Below are 16,961 nucleotides of genomic sequence, written 5' to 3' on the forward strand. Positions count from 1 at the left end.
GAGTTCGACAGAGCAATGCTCTAACATCCTCAGGTAATGAATTCTTCCATTGGATGAGCACTTGTCTTACGAGTCTTTTGCCAATAAGAATGGTTCTAGATTTGAGATCTTTAGAATGTACCTTGATAACTTCCCCTGCATAATCAACAATAGGCAGAGTGGTAGAGGGAATGGGCTTCTTACCAATGTGTTGCTTGAGTTGAGATACGTGAAAGACAGGATGCATCCTAGCCTGATCTAGAAGCTGCAACTTGTAAGCTACTGCACCAATTTTTTGTAGAATAGGAAAAGGCCCATCGAACTTTGCAGATAGTTGAAAGTTCTTCCTAAGAGAAACTGAAGCTTGTGTATAAGGTTGGAGTTTAAGGTATATCAAGTCTCCAACTTCAAAAGTTCTTCCCTTCCTTGTTTTATCTGCAAAAACTTCATTCTCTCTTGAGATTTCTGAAGTGCTTCCTTAAGAATATCAATCATTGCTTCCCTTTCCTTCAAGTATGTCTCCACAGCAGCTACAGAAGTGGTGCTAGTAGATGGGAAAGCCATATGTGGCGGAAGATAGCCATAGAGAGCTTGAAATGGAGACATTTTAAAACTAGTATGATAACTAGTGTTATACCACCACTCAGCAAGGGGTAACCACTAACACCATTTACTATATTTGTGACTAGTAATACATCTTAAGTAAGTTTCTAGACATGAATTGACTCTTTCTGATTGGCCATCGTTTGAGGATGCTAAGCAGTGCTGAGATTAAAACTAGTGCCCAATGCCTTAAAAAGATCTTTCTAAAAGTGACTAGTAAACACTCTATTTCTATCAGAAACAATAGAAGCAGGAAGGCCATGAAGTTTGAATACCTGGTCCAAGAACGCCTTTGCCACTGAAGCAGCTGCATAAGGATGGTGCAGAGCAATGAAGTGGTTGTACTTGGTGAGTCTATCTACAACCACCAATATGACACTTTTTCTGTCACTTAAGGGTAAGCCTACAATGAAGTCCATTGTAATGTGCTGCCATGCATGTTCAAGAATTGGAAGTGGTTGAAAAAGTCCAAAAGGAAAGGTACTCTCACCCTTATTTCTCTGGAAGATATCACATTCAACTATAAATAGAAGTTTGTCTTTATTCATTTGAGTCCATAAGAAATGGGACTTTGCCCTATTATAAGTGTCCTGCATTCCTGAATGAACACCAACATTAGAAGCATGAACAGTATTCAAGATGGTATTTCTTACCCCATTGCTAGCTCCCACATATATTTGTACTTCAATATGTCATCAATGTAAGAATAATGCTGAATAGAATGAGCAGATACCAGCAGCTTAGTAATGAGTTGTTGAACTTTAGTGTCCCCAACATAGCTTTGAAGAATTTCATGCATCCAATTTGGTTGAGAGACAGATAAGGCAGAGCAAGCATCCTGTGCAATTGGTATTCTAGATAAAGCATCAGCATCTACATTTTTTTTACCTCTTTAGTATTTAATTTCATACTCAAAACCAAGCAATTTCATTAGCCATCTTTGCTTTAAAACTGTGGTGAGCCTTTGTTCCAAGAAGTACTTAAGACTGTGATGATCAGTTTGAATAAAAAATTTGCTCCATTGTAAATAATGCTTCCATTTATACACAGACTTGACAATTTCCAAAAATTATTTTTCATAAGTTGACAAAACTCTAGATCTAGGCCCCAAAAGTGAGATGAATAATGTAATTGGCTTTCCTTCTTGAGTTAAGACAGCTCCAAGACATGAATCACTGGCATCACTCTCTACAGTGAATTGCTTTGAAAAGTCAGAAAGGGAAAGAACTGGAGTGGTGGTCATGGCAAACTTGAGTTGCTCAAATGCAGAAGTGGAAGCTGAAGTCCAATTGAAGGATTTTTTTCGTAATAGATCAGTGAGAGGCTTGCAGATAGCACCATAGTTTTTGACAAACTTCCTATAGTATCTTGTAAGACCAAGAAATCCTCTCAACTCCTTGAGAGAAGTAGGAAGTGGCCAACTATGCATGGATGCAATTTTGTTGGGATCATCACAAACACCTTCAGGAGTGATAATGTGGGATAAATACTCTAATTGTGGCTGACCAAGACAACACTTGGACAATTTAGCATATAACTGGTGCTGTCTGAGCAATGAAAAAACTATCCTTAGATGCTCAAGATGTCAGACATGGATGAACGGTAAATTAAAATATCATCAAAAAATACAAGAACAAACTTCCTCAAGTAAGGAGCAAAAACCTCATTCATAAGGGCTTGAAAAGTGGCAGGTGCATTTGTCAGCCCAAATGGCATGACTTTGAATTCATAATGCCCATGATGTTTCCTAAAAGCAGTCTTGTGAACATCCATAGGATTCAATAAGATTTGATGATAACCTTCCCTTAAATCAAGTTTGGAAAGAAACAAAAATCCTTTAGGGTCATCCAACAACTCATCCACAATTGGAATGGGAAACTTTTCTTTAATAGTGATATTATTTAGCTTTCTATAATCTACACAAAATATCCATGTATTATCTTTCTTTTTGACAAGAATAATTGGTGAAGCAAATGGGTTGTGGCTGTGTTGGATGATCCCAGAAGAGAGCATTTATTTCACCAGTTGTTCCACAACTCCTTTTTGAATGTATGGGCACCTATATGGCCTTTGGTTTGGAGGTTGAGAGTCTGGTTTTAATGGAATTGAGTGGTCCAAGGTTCTGTGAGGAGGTAATGAAGTAGGCTCAGCAAAAATATCATTATATTCAGATATAAGAGGCAATAAAGGTGCAGGGATTGGAGGGGGTATATGAGTAGTTGTAACTGAAAAGAGATGACCAATAAGGCCATAAGTTGTTTTTTCTATAATCTTCTTAACAGTTGAACCACTCATCATAAGTAGTGAACGTGAAGTTTTTGTTCCTTGTAATGTAATATGTTGACCATGATGAAGAAAATAAATACTGAGTTTAGAGAAATTAAACACAACATCACCTAGCTTCTTAAGATAATCAGCACCTAGCACCATGTCACAACCTCCAAGTGGAAGTAATCTCAAGTCCTCAGTGAATTGATAACCCTGCATAATCCAAGGAAGTTTAGAACAAATACCAGTACTTACTGTTTTCTCCCCATTGACAACAGTAACTTGCATATGAGCAGTGTGGTCTACTTTGCATTTGAGCTTAGCAGCTAGAGAACAATCTAAGAAACTAGTTGTGCTACCAGTATCAATAAGAATGGAGATAGATTGTTTCTTAAGAAAACCAGGAATTCTTATAGTATCACCTGTGACAGTACCAGTGAGAGCATGAAGATAAATCTCCATGTCAGATTCCATTGGGGATTCCACAGCTTCTTCAAAAACCTCTTCCTCAACCTCTGTGTCCTGTGTATCAGAACTTTCAGTTTGTACCATAAACAATTGTTGTCTACCCTTGCACTTATAGCCCAGTAAATAAACTTCATCACAATTATAACAAAGACCCTTATCTCTGCGAATACACATTTGCTCTTTTGTTAATCGTTTAATAATGGGATTGGATGAAGCAGGTTTGAGTGGTGTTGGTGAATAAGATTTTGGAGTTGTAGGAGTAGACTTGGAAGTAGTGTATGAGGTGGAAATTGGTTTAGGCGGAAAGGTGGTGGTAGAGGAAGCTCTAGAGTTAATGAAAAATCTAGAGTTGGGTATAACACATTTGGAAGATGCAGAGTGAGACTTTTGTTCCTCCATTCTTGCTAAAGAGAAAGTTGTTGCTAGTGATTTTGGGTAAAACATAGCTACAGAATTGCACAATTCCTCCTTTAACCCACTAATGAAACTCATGACAAATAATGCTCACTTAAAGATGGATTGTTAGCAAGCATAAGAGCTTTCAGATATTCAAATTCTTCAAAATACTCTTCTACAGAGTTAAGCTGTACCAGTTTATTAAATCTCCCAATAAAATTCTCTTCAACAGGGTTTTCAAATATGATAGAAATACCATGAGCAAATTAAAACCAAGTTATACGATTGCGACCAACCTGAAAATTGAGAAACCATTTATCGTCCTTGCCATCAAGATAAATAGCTTCAATATCCACTCGACGACTCTCATCGATGTTGTGAAGCTAGAAGTACCGTTCACATTTTTGGATCCATCCACGAGGATTGTCGTCGTCAAATCGGGGAAAATCAATCTTTGGTACTCTATTGAAGTGATTTCGAGTCCCTCCTGGAGAAATGGAACCAAAGATTGGAGGATTCTCGAGTTGAGTACCACGGATTTGTCCACCGGAATCATTTTGTTGATTTGATTTAGATGTAGAAGGAAAATGGGAGAGCAGTTCATCAAATCGTTGATTAATCGATGCTTGATTTGAATCAGTTTTTTGTTGTTGTATAATAAGCTTGTCTTTAATAGAAGCAAAACGATCCTCAGAGCTTTGTTGCTGTCACTGAATCAGTTCTACAACATATTTAACGATTTTTGGATCGGAAGCTCCCATCGAATTTTTTTTTGAGTGGCTCTGATGCCAAATGTACTGTTCTCAGTACATAAATTGATGATCAAGATAGATAAAAGTAAATCTTGGTTCCTAATGAACTCAGCCTCTACTATAAACTTCAGGCATTTTTCATTAAAGAGATAAGAAAGTTGTTCTTACACATTTAAAGTAAATGATTGACCTTGAAAAATCGGGGGTCTAACAACACCACCCAATATTTCTCATAGAAATCTGTATGGACTAACTTCGATATACTTTCTAGAGAATCAACTAGACAGTCAGACTCAATCTAGATAAAAGTATCTCAAGGAGTTAATATCTCTCTCCTGATATGATTTACTCGAGCTAATAGAATCAGCGAGTCTTTAATCAAATACAAGGAATAAATTGGATGGTACCAAAGACCAATATACAAGGATAAATCAATTTAAATCAACAACCAAAGGTCGGATATTCTAATTGATGATCTACAACGCACAACCTGTATTAATTCAATTATAAAGATAAACAATATAATGCGGAAATAGAAATAACACATACACCAGAAATTTTGTTAACGAGGAAACCGTAAATGCAGAAAAACCCCGAAACCTAGTCCAGATTGAACACACACTATATTAAGTCGCTACAGACACTAGCCTACTCCAAGCTAACTTCGGACTGGACTGTAGTTGAACCCAAATCAGTCTCCCACTGATCCAAGGTACAGTTGTACTCCCCACGCCTCTGATCCCAGCAGGATACTGCACACTTGGTTCCCTTAGATGATCTCAACCAAAACTAAGAGTTTGTATGACCCAAAGTCGAAGACTTGACAATAAACAAATCTGTCTCACATAGACAAGTCTATCAAAGGATCAATCTGTCTCCCACAGATAAACCCTAAAAGGTTTAGTTCCATCTTTTGATAATAATCAAGGTGCACAGGAACCAATTGATAATCCGGTCTTATATTCCCGAAGAACAACCTAGAGTTATCAATCACCTCACAACAATCTTAATCGTATGGTAGCGAAACAAGATGTTGCGGAATCACAAACAATGAGACGGAGATGTTTGTGATTGCTTTTTATATCTTGCCTATCGAAGATATCAATCTCAAGCCAATCAATCTGATTGTACTCGTACGATAGAAGATGCAAGATCAGATCATACAACTACGATAAAAGTAGTATCGGTCTGGCTTCACAATCCCAATGAAGTCTTTAAGTCGTTAACCTTGTTTTAGAAGAAGAAAACCTAAGGTTAAAAGAGAAACGACTCTAGTATGCAAACTAGTATCACACGTGAGGTGTTGGGATTCGTTTTGCACAGATACTAGAGTTCCCCTTATATAGTCTTTCAAATCAGGGTTTGAAATTAAGTTACTTTGCTAACAAATCAATCAATATCCACCGTTAGATGAAAACCTGATTTAGATTCAAGCTATATTTCTCAACCGTTAGATCGAAAACTTATATTGTTACACACACTTGACAATGCACGCTTCTAGGTTTGTTAACCGTACCCAAACGTATGCACTTGTTGGTTCAACAATAGTTAACCAAATGGTTAGCCATATGAGCATTACATATCAACCATGTTCTTCTTCACCATAACTAGTTCAAATGATTTCAAATGAACTAGTTAGAGAGTTGTTCAATTGCAAGGAAATCTCATGTACTAAACAAGACACAGTTGAAGCAAAGATGATTTGGTTCACTTGAATCCCTTCATGAACTTTTATCCCACGGTTTGCAAACTATATTCCTTAGTCTTTTTAAGTTTAAGTTCAGAAATCATCTTCAGATATATAATCATCGAGACTAAGTTCGCGGACTTAAGTTACCGGGCAGAGTTTACAAACTCCAGCAGAAATTCTCGTGTATGAGAACTTCGCGGGTTCGCAGACTGGGTTTGCGGACTGAGTTCGCGGACTTAGTTTCATGCAAATAGTTTGTCAACTCCAGCAGAAATTCTCGGGTTTGAGAACTTCGGCAGTTCACGGACATGGCTCACGCCATTCTTCCGGTTCTCTTTATCAACAAAGTTCGCAAACTTTGGTTCAAGGAATATGACTTATACATAAATGTGTTTCCAAAAAAATGCTTATGTCCATCATTGGTTATGTAATCTAAACTCTCATTTCAATCATTGAGACATTCTTAGAGGACGTTATATAGTTGTTACACCATTTCTCGTCAAAGCAATTTTCAAGATGATTGAAACATATCATGACTTTCGTCACATAGTAAAGATAAACTTGGTTAAAGCGAAAAGCTTACCAACTCATATTTCGAGATATAGATAGGTGAGGTATACTCGACTCGAAATACCAAATGTGTATAATAAAAGTCTATATATATATAGCACACGACTTCTTATTTCAAAGAGTAGGAGATAGAGTAGATAGACTTTTGAGTGATAGATAAGTTCAAGTCTCCACATATCGTTTTGTCGAGAAGTTCCACCGGTTCCTTGAGTAGTTCTTCTACTTGTATGATGAATCGCCATGAAGTCCTTGAGCTCAACTGCACTTTCTATCCTAGTCCGATACTTATCTATAATAGACTAGAAATCAAGACTTATACTTTTGATCACTAACATTGACAAACATGCTTGAGATAGCAACGCATGCGAGTTCGACCGAGCAATGCTCTAACAGACCTAACAACAACGAACAGATAATGGACACGCGTCACTATCTGACCGGTTAAGAAACTACCCTATCACTAATAATTATAAGGGCACCCAAGTAGTACTATGGGAAAACAAAGGACTATGACATAGAGATTGTCATTTTGTGCTTTGTTAATGAGATACCATATGTGGGTATATATATGTTTGATGGATTTTACTATTTGTAACGGCTATTTTTTTCAAATATTTTTTAAATCTATAAGGTTCGGCTTATATGGCGTTCAAATTAGAATCCGCACCTGACTAAACGTACCAACTCCAACGACTAGTTTTTTTTATTTTGAAAAACATTTACCACCACTTCCACTCGCACCTTCACCTTTGTTGATTACTCCATCCCAACGGTTGTAAAGATATTCTTGCTCTTCCACCGCCATCTCTGCATTGTAATCAATTTTCTTCTTCATCCTCTTCAACACGTCTTTACCACCGAACACCTAATCAAATTTAGTTACAACAAATAAGTAACAATATACAAAAATATTGAAAACAACTTTAAAATAATGCACTCAATATAACATAGGTCGGTAAGCCTTTGCCACATCTTCAACAAGTCTCTTTGATTTCTTCCTCGTCTTCGGCTCCACTTTCTTTTGTTTTTGCTTTCCCCTCATAGCATCTACCAAAGCTTGACTTTCCCAATTAATGATTAAGGGATGTAAAATTTGGTTATACCAATCTATATAAGTCGTGTCAACTTCACACGGGTCGTCACGCAACTCTTCTAAGTTATCCCAACTTAATTTTTTCTCTTCCAATTTATCCCAATAATCAGTGGTAGGATCGGGATCATATTCGACATTCCATGAACTTTCCATATTGTTCCCTTAGAACCCTTGGGAAAAAACTTGAACTTTGATTCCTCTAGCACCGGAATCGTTTGGATAAATCCATATTCACGGGGACTCGATGGGGATCAAACACTATAAATCCTTCGGGATAAAACAACAGCCCGTAGTACATCCCCAATGACATATCTTCATCCTCCAAAACTTCATCATCTTCTTCATCCTTTTTGTATGGTTGAAATACGACCTGTTCAACAGTCAAAGAGCGTGTTTGGGAACCCAGATATCCCAACCTAGGTTGGGTTATCCCAATAAATACGGTTATTTTGTGTTTGTTTCAGGCATATTCTAATCGTGGATACGGATAGCATAACCTCCCGTGATTTTCGAACACCAAAAAAGCAGGATTTTGGTATTCTCCCATAAACTCGTTCTCCCCATTTCCCGTCCACGGATAATGCAACAGACTCCACTCCTAAACCCACTAAACCCACGAAGGGTTTATAAATACGTTCCTCTCTTCTATACTGCTTCAATTTTTTTTCACATTCATAGAGAAATCTCAGGTACCAAAAATAAGATTTGCTATGATTATAAGCTTTTCATCACAGAATTGATTAAGTTTTTTTTTTCCTGTTTGCAGAGGTTCTTCATCTTCCTCTATCTCACAGGTATTCTATCTCTCTCCCTCTGTTCGGAACCATTGTCTATTCAATTTTAATTATTGATTTTTTTGATTATTTTCTGAAAATTGCTATGTGTTTGTTGCTATATTTGATTTATATGTTAAGAATGGTATAGTTGTTCGTGTTAGGACGCCAGAAATTGTTTAAAATTAGAAATTATGTTCAGAACCGTAATTGTTCGATAAAATTCCTCAAAGGAAAATTTTTGTTGTGTGTTCTTTTAGTAATGTTCGGATGAGTTATGAACGATGCTAACATAAATGAAGGTTGTTAATAGGGAAGATGAGTTCATTCGTATGTCAATAAGGTATACTTAACTGAAGAATGTTAAATGGCACATAATTGTTTGTATCTTTTAGATTAACATCTGCCGATATAGATAATGAAAATGGTAAATATTAGTCTAAGGCATATATAAGGTTCAGCTGATGGTCTGTCTTATGAGACAATAACTTTTGGCTTCATTGTGTTTAGATCATGTTAGTCTATTTTTATCAATTAGTTTTCATTGTGGTAGTAGTTCATAAGTTAGTCTATCATGTTCTAGTATACTATTTTAATCAATTAGACTTCATAAGTTAGTCTATCCGAATGTATCTATTTTCAGTTGATTGCTTAGTGCTCAATTAGGTTTGGTGGTAACTTTATGACACGACTTTAATATATTTTAAGTTCCTCTTGGCTCTGGCACTTTAGCATCATTTTGAACCATGTTTATAATGCAGTAGGTTCCTAAGTTTTTCCCCATGTTACTGATTTCTTCGTTAATTTTCCGCAATCTTTTCTTTGTCTTACGATGATGGTTGTTGAATTGTTGGAGAAATTGAGGGGTAATATGATTAGACTCTTGTTTTTATTTTTCACGTGTTAGCTTTTCTTTATAGAACTTATGGAGAGTGAATCATCGAGTGTTGCAAATGGGAGAACCACTTGGACTCCTCCAATGGATCAACTGTTTATAGAACTTATGGTGGAACAAGTCGTTGGTAAACAATTACTTGATGGTCAATTTAGCAAAATTGCCTGGGTGAGCATTGTCACCAAATTCAAAGAAAGCTTTGGACCTTGTTTTAATAAGGAAGTGCCGAAAAATCGCATGAAAACTTTGAAGAAAATTTTTAATGTTGTAAGTAGTCTTAGAGGTCAAAGTGGTTTTGGTTGGAATGATGGAAAAGAAATTGTGACTGCACCTGATGCTGTATGGAGTAATCATATCGAGGTTTATGATTTTATTTAATTTCTTTTATCAAGCTTTATTATATAATCATCATATTTCTAAGTAACTAAATTATAAATTTGAACTTGTAGAAACATCCGGAATGCAAACAGTGGAGGACAAGGTCTCTTCCACAATATAATGAACTAGCTATGATATTTGGTGACAGTAGGGCCACTGGAAAGTATAGCAGGTTTAGGGATGATAATAATCGGGATAATAATGAGGTCGATGAGGATCGTGATGATAATACTGAAGACCAGAATGAGAATCCTGAAGACCATAACGAGAATACGTATGGAAACGGTAGCGTCAGCGATGATAATACATCTGAACCGCAAAAAAAGCTGAGAACATCAATAGGATCTAGTTCTCGTTCATTTAAAAAGACAAAAAAGAGTATTGGTGAAGGTATGGTGGAAGCAATTAGTTTGATGGCAAGTGTTGTTAACAATATAGCGACCAAAAAAGAGGAAAATAGAAACTCTTATCTGGAGAAAAGTGTAGTTGCTGCACTTGAGGAAATAGTACCAGAACTGGATGATTTTTTATTCATGCAAGGTTTAGAGTTATTGGAAGATGAGAAAAAAACAAAGATTTTCATAGTGTTGAGTGGGGATAGGAGACGACGTTGGTTATTGTCAAAGCTTAACTATTCCGATTACTATTAAAGTGGCATAAGTGATTAGGTTGATGATTTGAGTTTAGTTTGCGTTTATATGGTTTGGTTTCCAATTAATTAGGTGGATATTTTGAGTTTTTGTCTGGTTATGTTTAGGTTCAAATTTAAGTCGACAACACGGTATCGGATTTTTAATTATTTATGGATTATGAAACTTTGTTATGATTACTTATTTAAATTTTACAATAAATTCAAATTTATTATTTATTTGGTTTTGATTGTTTGTATTTCTTTTTCATGATTAGGTACATAATATAATTTATTTATGGCTAATTCTGAAGATGACGAGGATGCCATAGTAGTTGTCACAGCAGCGACAACGTCATTGATAGCATGTTATTATCAATACTTTGTGGAGAAGACCGTATGTTATGATTCAATTCTTAGTGGCTCAGCTCACGTAGATGAAGTTCTAAATGGACATGATGCGCGATGTCAAAACAATTTTTGAATGGAAAAACATGTTTTTTTTGCTATTATGTGAATTGTTACAAGAAAAACAGTTGCTTCGCCATAGCAAGGGAGTTAGAGTTGAGGAGAAGGTGGCGATATTTATGCTTGCCGTTGGTCACAATGAACGCAATAGAGTACTCCAAGAACGCTTTCAACATTCTGGTGAGACAATCAGTCGACACTTTAATGCTGTTTTGGATGCTATTGTTCAACTTGCAGATGATTTCTTGCAACCAGCAGGGCCTTGTACTCCTGATGAGATAAGAGACAATCCGAGGTTTTATCCATACTTTAAGGTACACAAATTTTATCGTTATTTCATTAATTAAAATTAATATTTGTGTTATTTTTATTAATTAAAAACTGTATGTATTCGACATAGAACTGTGTTGGAGCAATAGACGGAACTCACATACCGGCAATGGTTAGTGAGGAAGAAAAACCTCTTTATCGGAACAGAAAAGGATTTATTTCTCAAAACGTTTTAGTAGCATGCTCATTCGATTTGCAATTTCATTATGTTCTTGCGGGTTGGGAAGGTTCAGCTTATGACGCGCGTGTACTAGATTCAGCCTTAACAAGATCCGATAAATTAATAGTACCAGAAGGTATGATATATATCATTATTTTTTTATTTTACTATTGGGGTAAATATTTCTTTCCTTTACTATTGGGGTAATATAATCTTAAATTTTTACTTGTGTAGGAAAATTTTACCTTGGAGATGCAGGTTTTGCTCTTACGCCAAGTTTTATTACTCCGTATCGAGGAGTTCGTTATCACTTGAAAGAGTATGGGAGAAATCGCCCAAAAGATGCCAAAGAATTATTTAATCTTCGACACTCATCATTACGAAATGCAGTTGAACGTATTATTGGAATACTTAAAAGGCGATTCATTATTTTGCAAGCACAACCTCAATATCCGTATGAATCACAAGTGAAAATTGTGCTAGCTTGTTGCATCATCCATAACCATATTCGCAGGGAGTGTATAAATGATTTGTTTCTTGATGGTGAAGATGTTACCACTATACCAGAAACTGATCCTGGGATACCAGAAGACAATGACGAAGGTGCCAGACTCGGGAGAAATAGAGACCGAGATTTAGCGTCAGAACTTCGTAATTCAATTGCTGATGCAATATGGAATAATTATCGACGACGTCGTTGTACTATTTATTTTTTTATTATTAATTTTTATCAATTTTTATTTTTTATTTTTTGGATATTTTTATTTTTTTATCGAGTTCTTATTTTAATATTTATAATTTAGATATTTTTATTTTAAAATGTCCAACATTAATTTATATGGATTTGGGTGTTTGAAACAAACATTATTTATATTAACCTACTGCTATACATCATGTCAAACAAACACTATTTAAGTTAACCCAGGATAGGATAAAATTTAAGACAAACATCGCTAAAACTAATCATTTTCCAGATTATCATAAATTAAATTATGATAACCTAATCCAGCATATGGTATCCCATTTCCAAGCTACCAAACAGACCCAAAAAGTCTAACTTTTCTCTCAAAGCTATCAAGATTTCCATTTTATTCCTCTTATTATTTTCCTTGAAAATCCATTTACCCGAGGTAGGGAATGTATCCACCCACTTGTAATCTTCCTTAGCAAATTTCAATTCCGAGTATATCCATACCTACATCAACAATATGAAGGAAAAAAACCAAAATTCTTTTATTAGAATCAGTAGAATCGGATCATTGAGGATGCCAACTTTGGGAAACAGAAGAAAGTTCGGCTTATATGGAAAACACAATAACATGCTGAACCAGCTAAGTTTATCAAATATAGCGTTATGTTGCTTAGATTCGGTGTAAACAATTAAATTCGTAAAAGCCGAATCCTAATAAAATTAAGTTCGGCGTAAAACTAAAACCTAATATTGAGCCGAGTTTAGTCATGAAAATAGAACTAAAGTGTGTAAACTTACCTGAAGCATGGTGAAATAACCTCCAATATTTGTACTTGTTAACCTAGAGGCAGTTCCAAGTTGCTCCAATAGGAAAGAAAGAGCCGTGGTTCCCCAAGCGTACTTGTAGAAGCTTTTCAAATCCCTTAACAATCGAAGGTATTGAGCATTAACCTTGTTCTCACTGTTATCGGGAAATATAACACTTCCTAAAGTATACAACAAATACGTGGTAGCAGTGCGCCTAGCTGTGACCTCGTCCATAACCATCTCTCCCTTTGAAATTTTCTCCTTTTTGTCTTCAAAATACTTTTTCAAAGCGATGAACTTGATTTTCTTCCACTTCTTTGTGCTAGAATCCACAAACTTCACCTCTTTAGCAGTGCAGGAAACTCCGGTTCTGTCTTGTCTTTTGGCCAACCTAGAGTTTCCTCAGAAAGTAAATACAACTCATCCCAAGTCATTTCATAAACCACTGAGTTCACATTTTTCCCCTTCATTCTAACAACCACTAATCTTCTGTGCATCATCGAGAGTAATTGACATCTCACCAAAGGGGAGATGAAATGTGTAAGTCTACGGAAAAAATCTCTCACAAAATGCTGAGTTTGTGACTGCATAAAATTCCTCTTATGCATAGAAAATAGCAGGCCATAAACCAGAACCCTGTACTAAAGCCACCACCCCAGGAGCCTATTTGAAAATATCCCAATATGCGGCATACTGCACCTCTGTGATCCGGAGTCTCATAAATTCTCTTCGCCCATGACTCCTTGTAGACAATCAACACTCTTCCACCATCTTCCGGAAGACCATGGGGCAAACCATCCTCTCGTTCACGTATAACATAATCATCACTAGAAATGTGATTGCTATGTATCAGCTTTCTTCTTCCATTTCTCTTGTTTTTGTTGGGTTTCTTGTTGTAGTTCTTCTTGTGGTTCTTCCCCTTCATCACCATCATCCTTATCTTCATCACTGTCACCCTCTTGTTGTACACGTAAAGAGAAAGTCGTGTCAATTCCCCTTTTCCCTGCATGCAAGTTCTTAGTGCGACCACCTCGAGGTTTGGGAGTTTTTGAATTAGAAGGAGTCACTTCCATTGTTCTCCTTTTAAGCTTGCCTTTGAATTTTCCCGGATGGGTGCTAAAACAAATGATAAACCTTAATAAATTTTCCAAAATAAACAAATACTCCCTCCGTTCCATTTTAGATGAGTGTTTAGGGTTATTTTTTTGTTCCACATTACTTGATAGTTTGCATATTTCTCCCACAAAACTACCATGAATATCCTCACATTTTTTCTTGGAACCATAAGTTTATTTTTAAACACACAAATAACAATTAATGTTTGAAGACTTTTCTCAAGGGCATGAGTAGAATTTTTTTATATCTCTCTCCATTTCTTAATCTACGTGAAAACTCCAAAAACATCATCTAAAGTGGAACGGAGGGAGTATGATTCTACTAAACAATGTGATAAGTCACCTATAAATGGACAAGTTTATAGGAAGATATTAGCCATACACAGAGTCAAGTTCGACACATTTGATATTTATCAAAATGAGGCAAACACTGTAAGATAGATTATTCAAGTTCGACTGATTATCATAAAATATTTATAAGCCGAACATATAGGTTCGGCTGATTCGATATTCAAAACACAACATGTTTTTCAGCCGAACTGTTCTTCGTCTGTAGAAAAAAAATTAAGTTCGGCCGCTGAATTTAAGCCGAACACTACTCTGGAACTACCAAAACCTAGAGGAATCTTCGATTACATGTCATAAATCAACAAAATACGAAAACCAAGCAATGGGTTTGTGGGAAATACCTTTCTATGTGCAATTTTATAGAATCAAGGTCTATTTCTCGCTCTCCAACACCAATCAATCCACTATCCTCTTCATCTCCATCTTTTCCAATAACCCTAGATTGAGATGCTATAGAAGCAACACCAGGATTCGGCACCGTATTTCTTGGGCATCGTGATAGACGCATTTATCTGTCTATTTTGTTCTCAATATTCTGTAATGTTAGACTCGATTAAGTACTTATTGTGTTATTTTTTGTTCTTATAGGAAATTTTTGAGAAATAAGCCCTTGCGGCAAAATGGGCTCAAAAAGTGGTGTTTTATACCCCCAAGATAAAGTATTAAAGGAACCCCAGAAATGCACTGGAAACGTCACAGAAATGTCCCGGAGGAACCAAGAAAAATTACTATTTCAGCCCCAATTGCTAAAGGGACACCAGAACTGGATTAGGGGGAGGCCAGTTTTCTTCCCAAATTCAAATTCCAAAATTGGCGGGAAAATTTGGTTATTTATTGGCATATTTGCCAATCGATTTTTGAAGGAGTTTCAGGCCGATTCAATGGCTGAAACTCATTGGGCATCTTATGTTGGGCTAGACAGGAAGGATATGGGTGTTGGATGCGATCAAATTTGGCTGGAAAATCCATCAGATGAAATCAGAGAAGACGCGTGCATGGAAAATATTTCACGGAGTTTTGATGAGTTGGAAGTGTGTTGATCGTGTTTGGATGGGGCTTGGCTATATTATGAAGTGTGTTTGAGATAAACAAAGAAAATCTACTCACCATTTACATCTCCAGACGTGTATAGAGATAATTCAGGGAAGAAAATATTCCGAAATATGTTTCTTCAATGGCCGAGTAAATGAAGATTATTTGGAGTTAATGGAGGAGATTCAATGGTTCAATTACGTATAAATATGTTCCTAATGTGCTAAAGAGAGGTTGTCGAGAGTTTGGGGAGTCGATAGGAGGGCCAGAGAAGAAGAAATCAAGAGTTGATGAAACTCTGTTGCTGCTGCTGCTCCTGATGAAGAACACCAAGAACACGAAGAACGGACTCGCAAGGACAGTCGTTTATGAACAACGTCTAAGACGCACAACCGTGGGTCGCAGCACATTCTAAACAGCAGCAGCACTTGTCATTTATCGTTCATTCTGTGACACTTTTTGTGCGTCGCAGATTACAGTTTACACCTTTTTCTCTTCTTCTCATCATTTGTAAACCATTTTTAAGCCATAATAAATTATTTTGAGAGCATTTATACTATGATGAGCTAATTCCCTCGTAACCAAGGCTATGGAGGAAGCTATTCATGCAACATAAATGGGTAACTATTTCATTTAATTATATAATTCACCTAATCGCTGCTTTTGCAGAGTTTTAAATTGTTTGAATGATTGTCTTAATTATTTGTTATTCAGTTTGATATGTTATGCTTGGTTTAATCTCTTGATAATCTATGTTTAAGGTTTGCAAATAATGTTTGAGAATCTGTATGATTGATAGTGAATTAAAGATAAAAAAGGACTTAAGAATTGAATAGAGTTTTGAAATATTTATCATTCAATTTTGCATAATAGTGGAATCTAGTGTCTTTGTTACCTCTCGCATCCATTGTTAATAATGTTGTATATAATTTTATTAAATCTTTAAATTTAATCTTCACAAGTCCGAGAGTTTGAACCTCATTATTACAACCACGAAAAAATATTAAATCATTTTGGCGTCGCCGACGCGGATTTGTGCTTAGGTAGAATTTTTAGGTTTTTATTATTTATTTTTTTACTATTATTTGTTCCTTTTTACGTTTCTTTTTCTGTCTTTGATTTACAGGTTCGAAGTGGAATACTAAGGACTTGGGAACAAAAATCTTAAAGCTAAAAGCTAAAAGAGAAGAAAAAAAAGACATAATTTTTTTTTTAGGATTTGTAAATAGGCTTTATTTTTCATAATTTTTGTAATTTTTGGACTTTATTCTGGACAATCAGACTTTATTCTTTTTTTAACCCTACGGAAGGGTATTATTAAAAAAAAAAATTATATAAACTGTGTGCAGGGAAGGACGACGATTACTATATCGTCTCGGCCCCTCGGGTTCGTACACGGCATAGGAGTCATGGCCCGAGTCGACGACAACGGTTCATCCCCCGTCTGGTACGGGAGGTAAGTCCAATCGAAACACTCACGAATCCCCTGCAAGCGAGTTACTTTATGCCTTAAGGTG

The 16,961-nt window shown here is 36.1% G+C and overlaps 2 protein-coding genes across 2 annotated transcripts; both read left to right on the top strand.

Moving 5' to 3' along the window:
- Positions 1 to 9,517: 9,517 nt before the first annotated feature.
- On the top strand, positions 9,518 to 10,515 carry LOC113341749 (uncharacterized protein At2g29880-like). The gene is made up of 2 exons (XM_026586507.1): positions 9,518 to 9,847; positions 9,937 to 10,515. Exons 1-2 carry the CDS (start codon positions 9,518 to 9,520, stop codon positions 10,513 to 10,515), a joined length of 909 nt encoding a protein of 302 aa, XP_026442292.1.
- Positions 10,516 to 10,791: 276 nt separating this feature from the next.
- Positions 10,792 to 12,307, top strand: LOC113341750 (putative nuclease HARBI1). The gene is made up of 5 exons (XM_026586508.1): positions 10,792 to 10,890; positions 11,030 to 11,275; positions 11,362 to 11,587; positions 11,686 to 12,150; positions 12,255 to 12,307. Exons 1-5 carry the CDS (start codon positions 10,792 to 10,794, stop codon positions 12,305 to 12,307), a joined length of 1,089 nt encoding a protein of 362 aa, XP_026442293.1.
- The last annotated feature ends 4,654 nt before the right edge of the window (positions 12,308 to 16,961 follow it).

This window comes from Papaver somniferum, unplaced genomic scaffold (genome assembly GCF_003573695.1).
Source record: "Papaver somniferum cultivar HN1 unplaced genomic scaffold, ASM357369v1 unplaced-scaffold_31, whole genome shotgun sequence".
In the NCBI taxonomy this organism is placed as follows: Eukaryota; Viridiplantae; Streptophyta; class Magnoliopsida; order Ranunculales; family Papaveraceae; genus Papaver; species Papaver somniferum.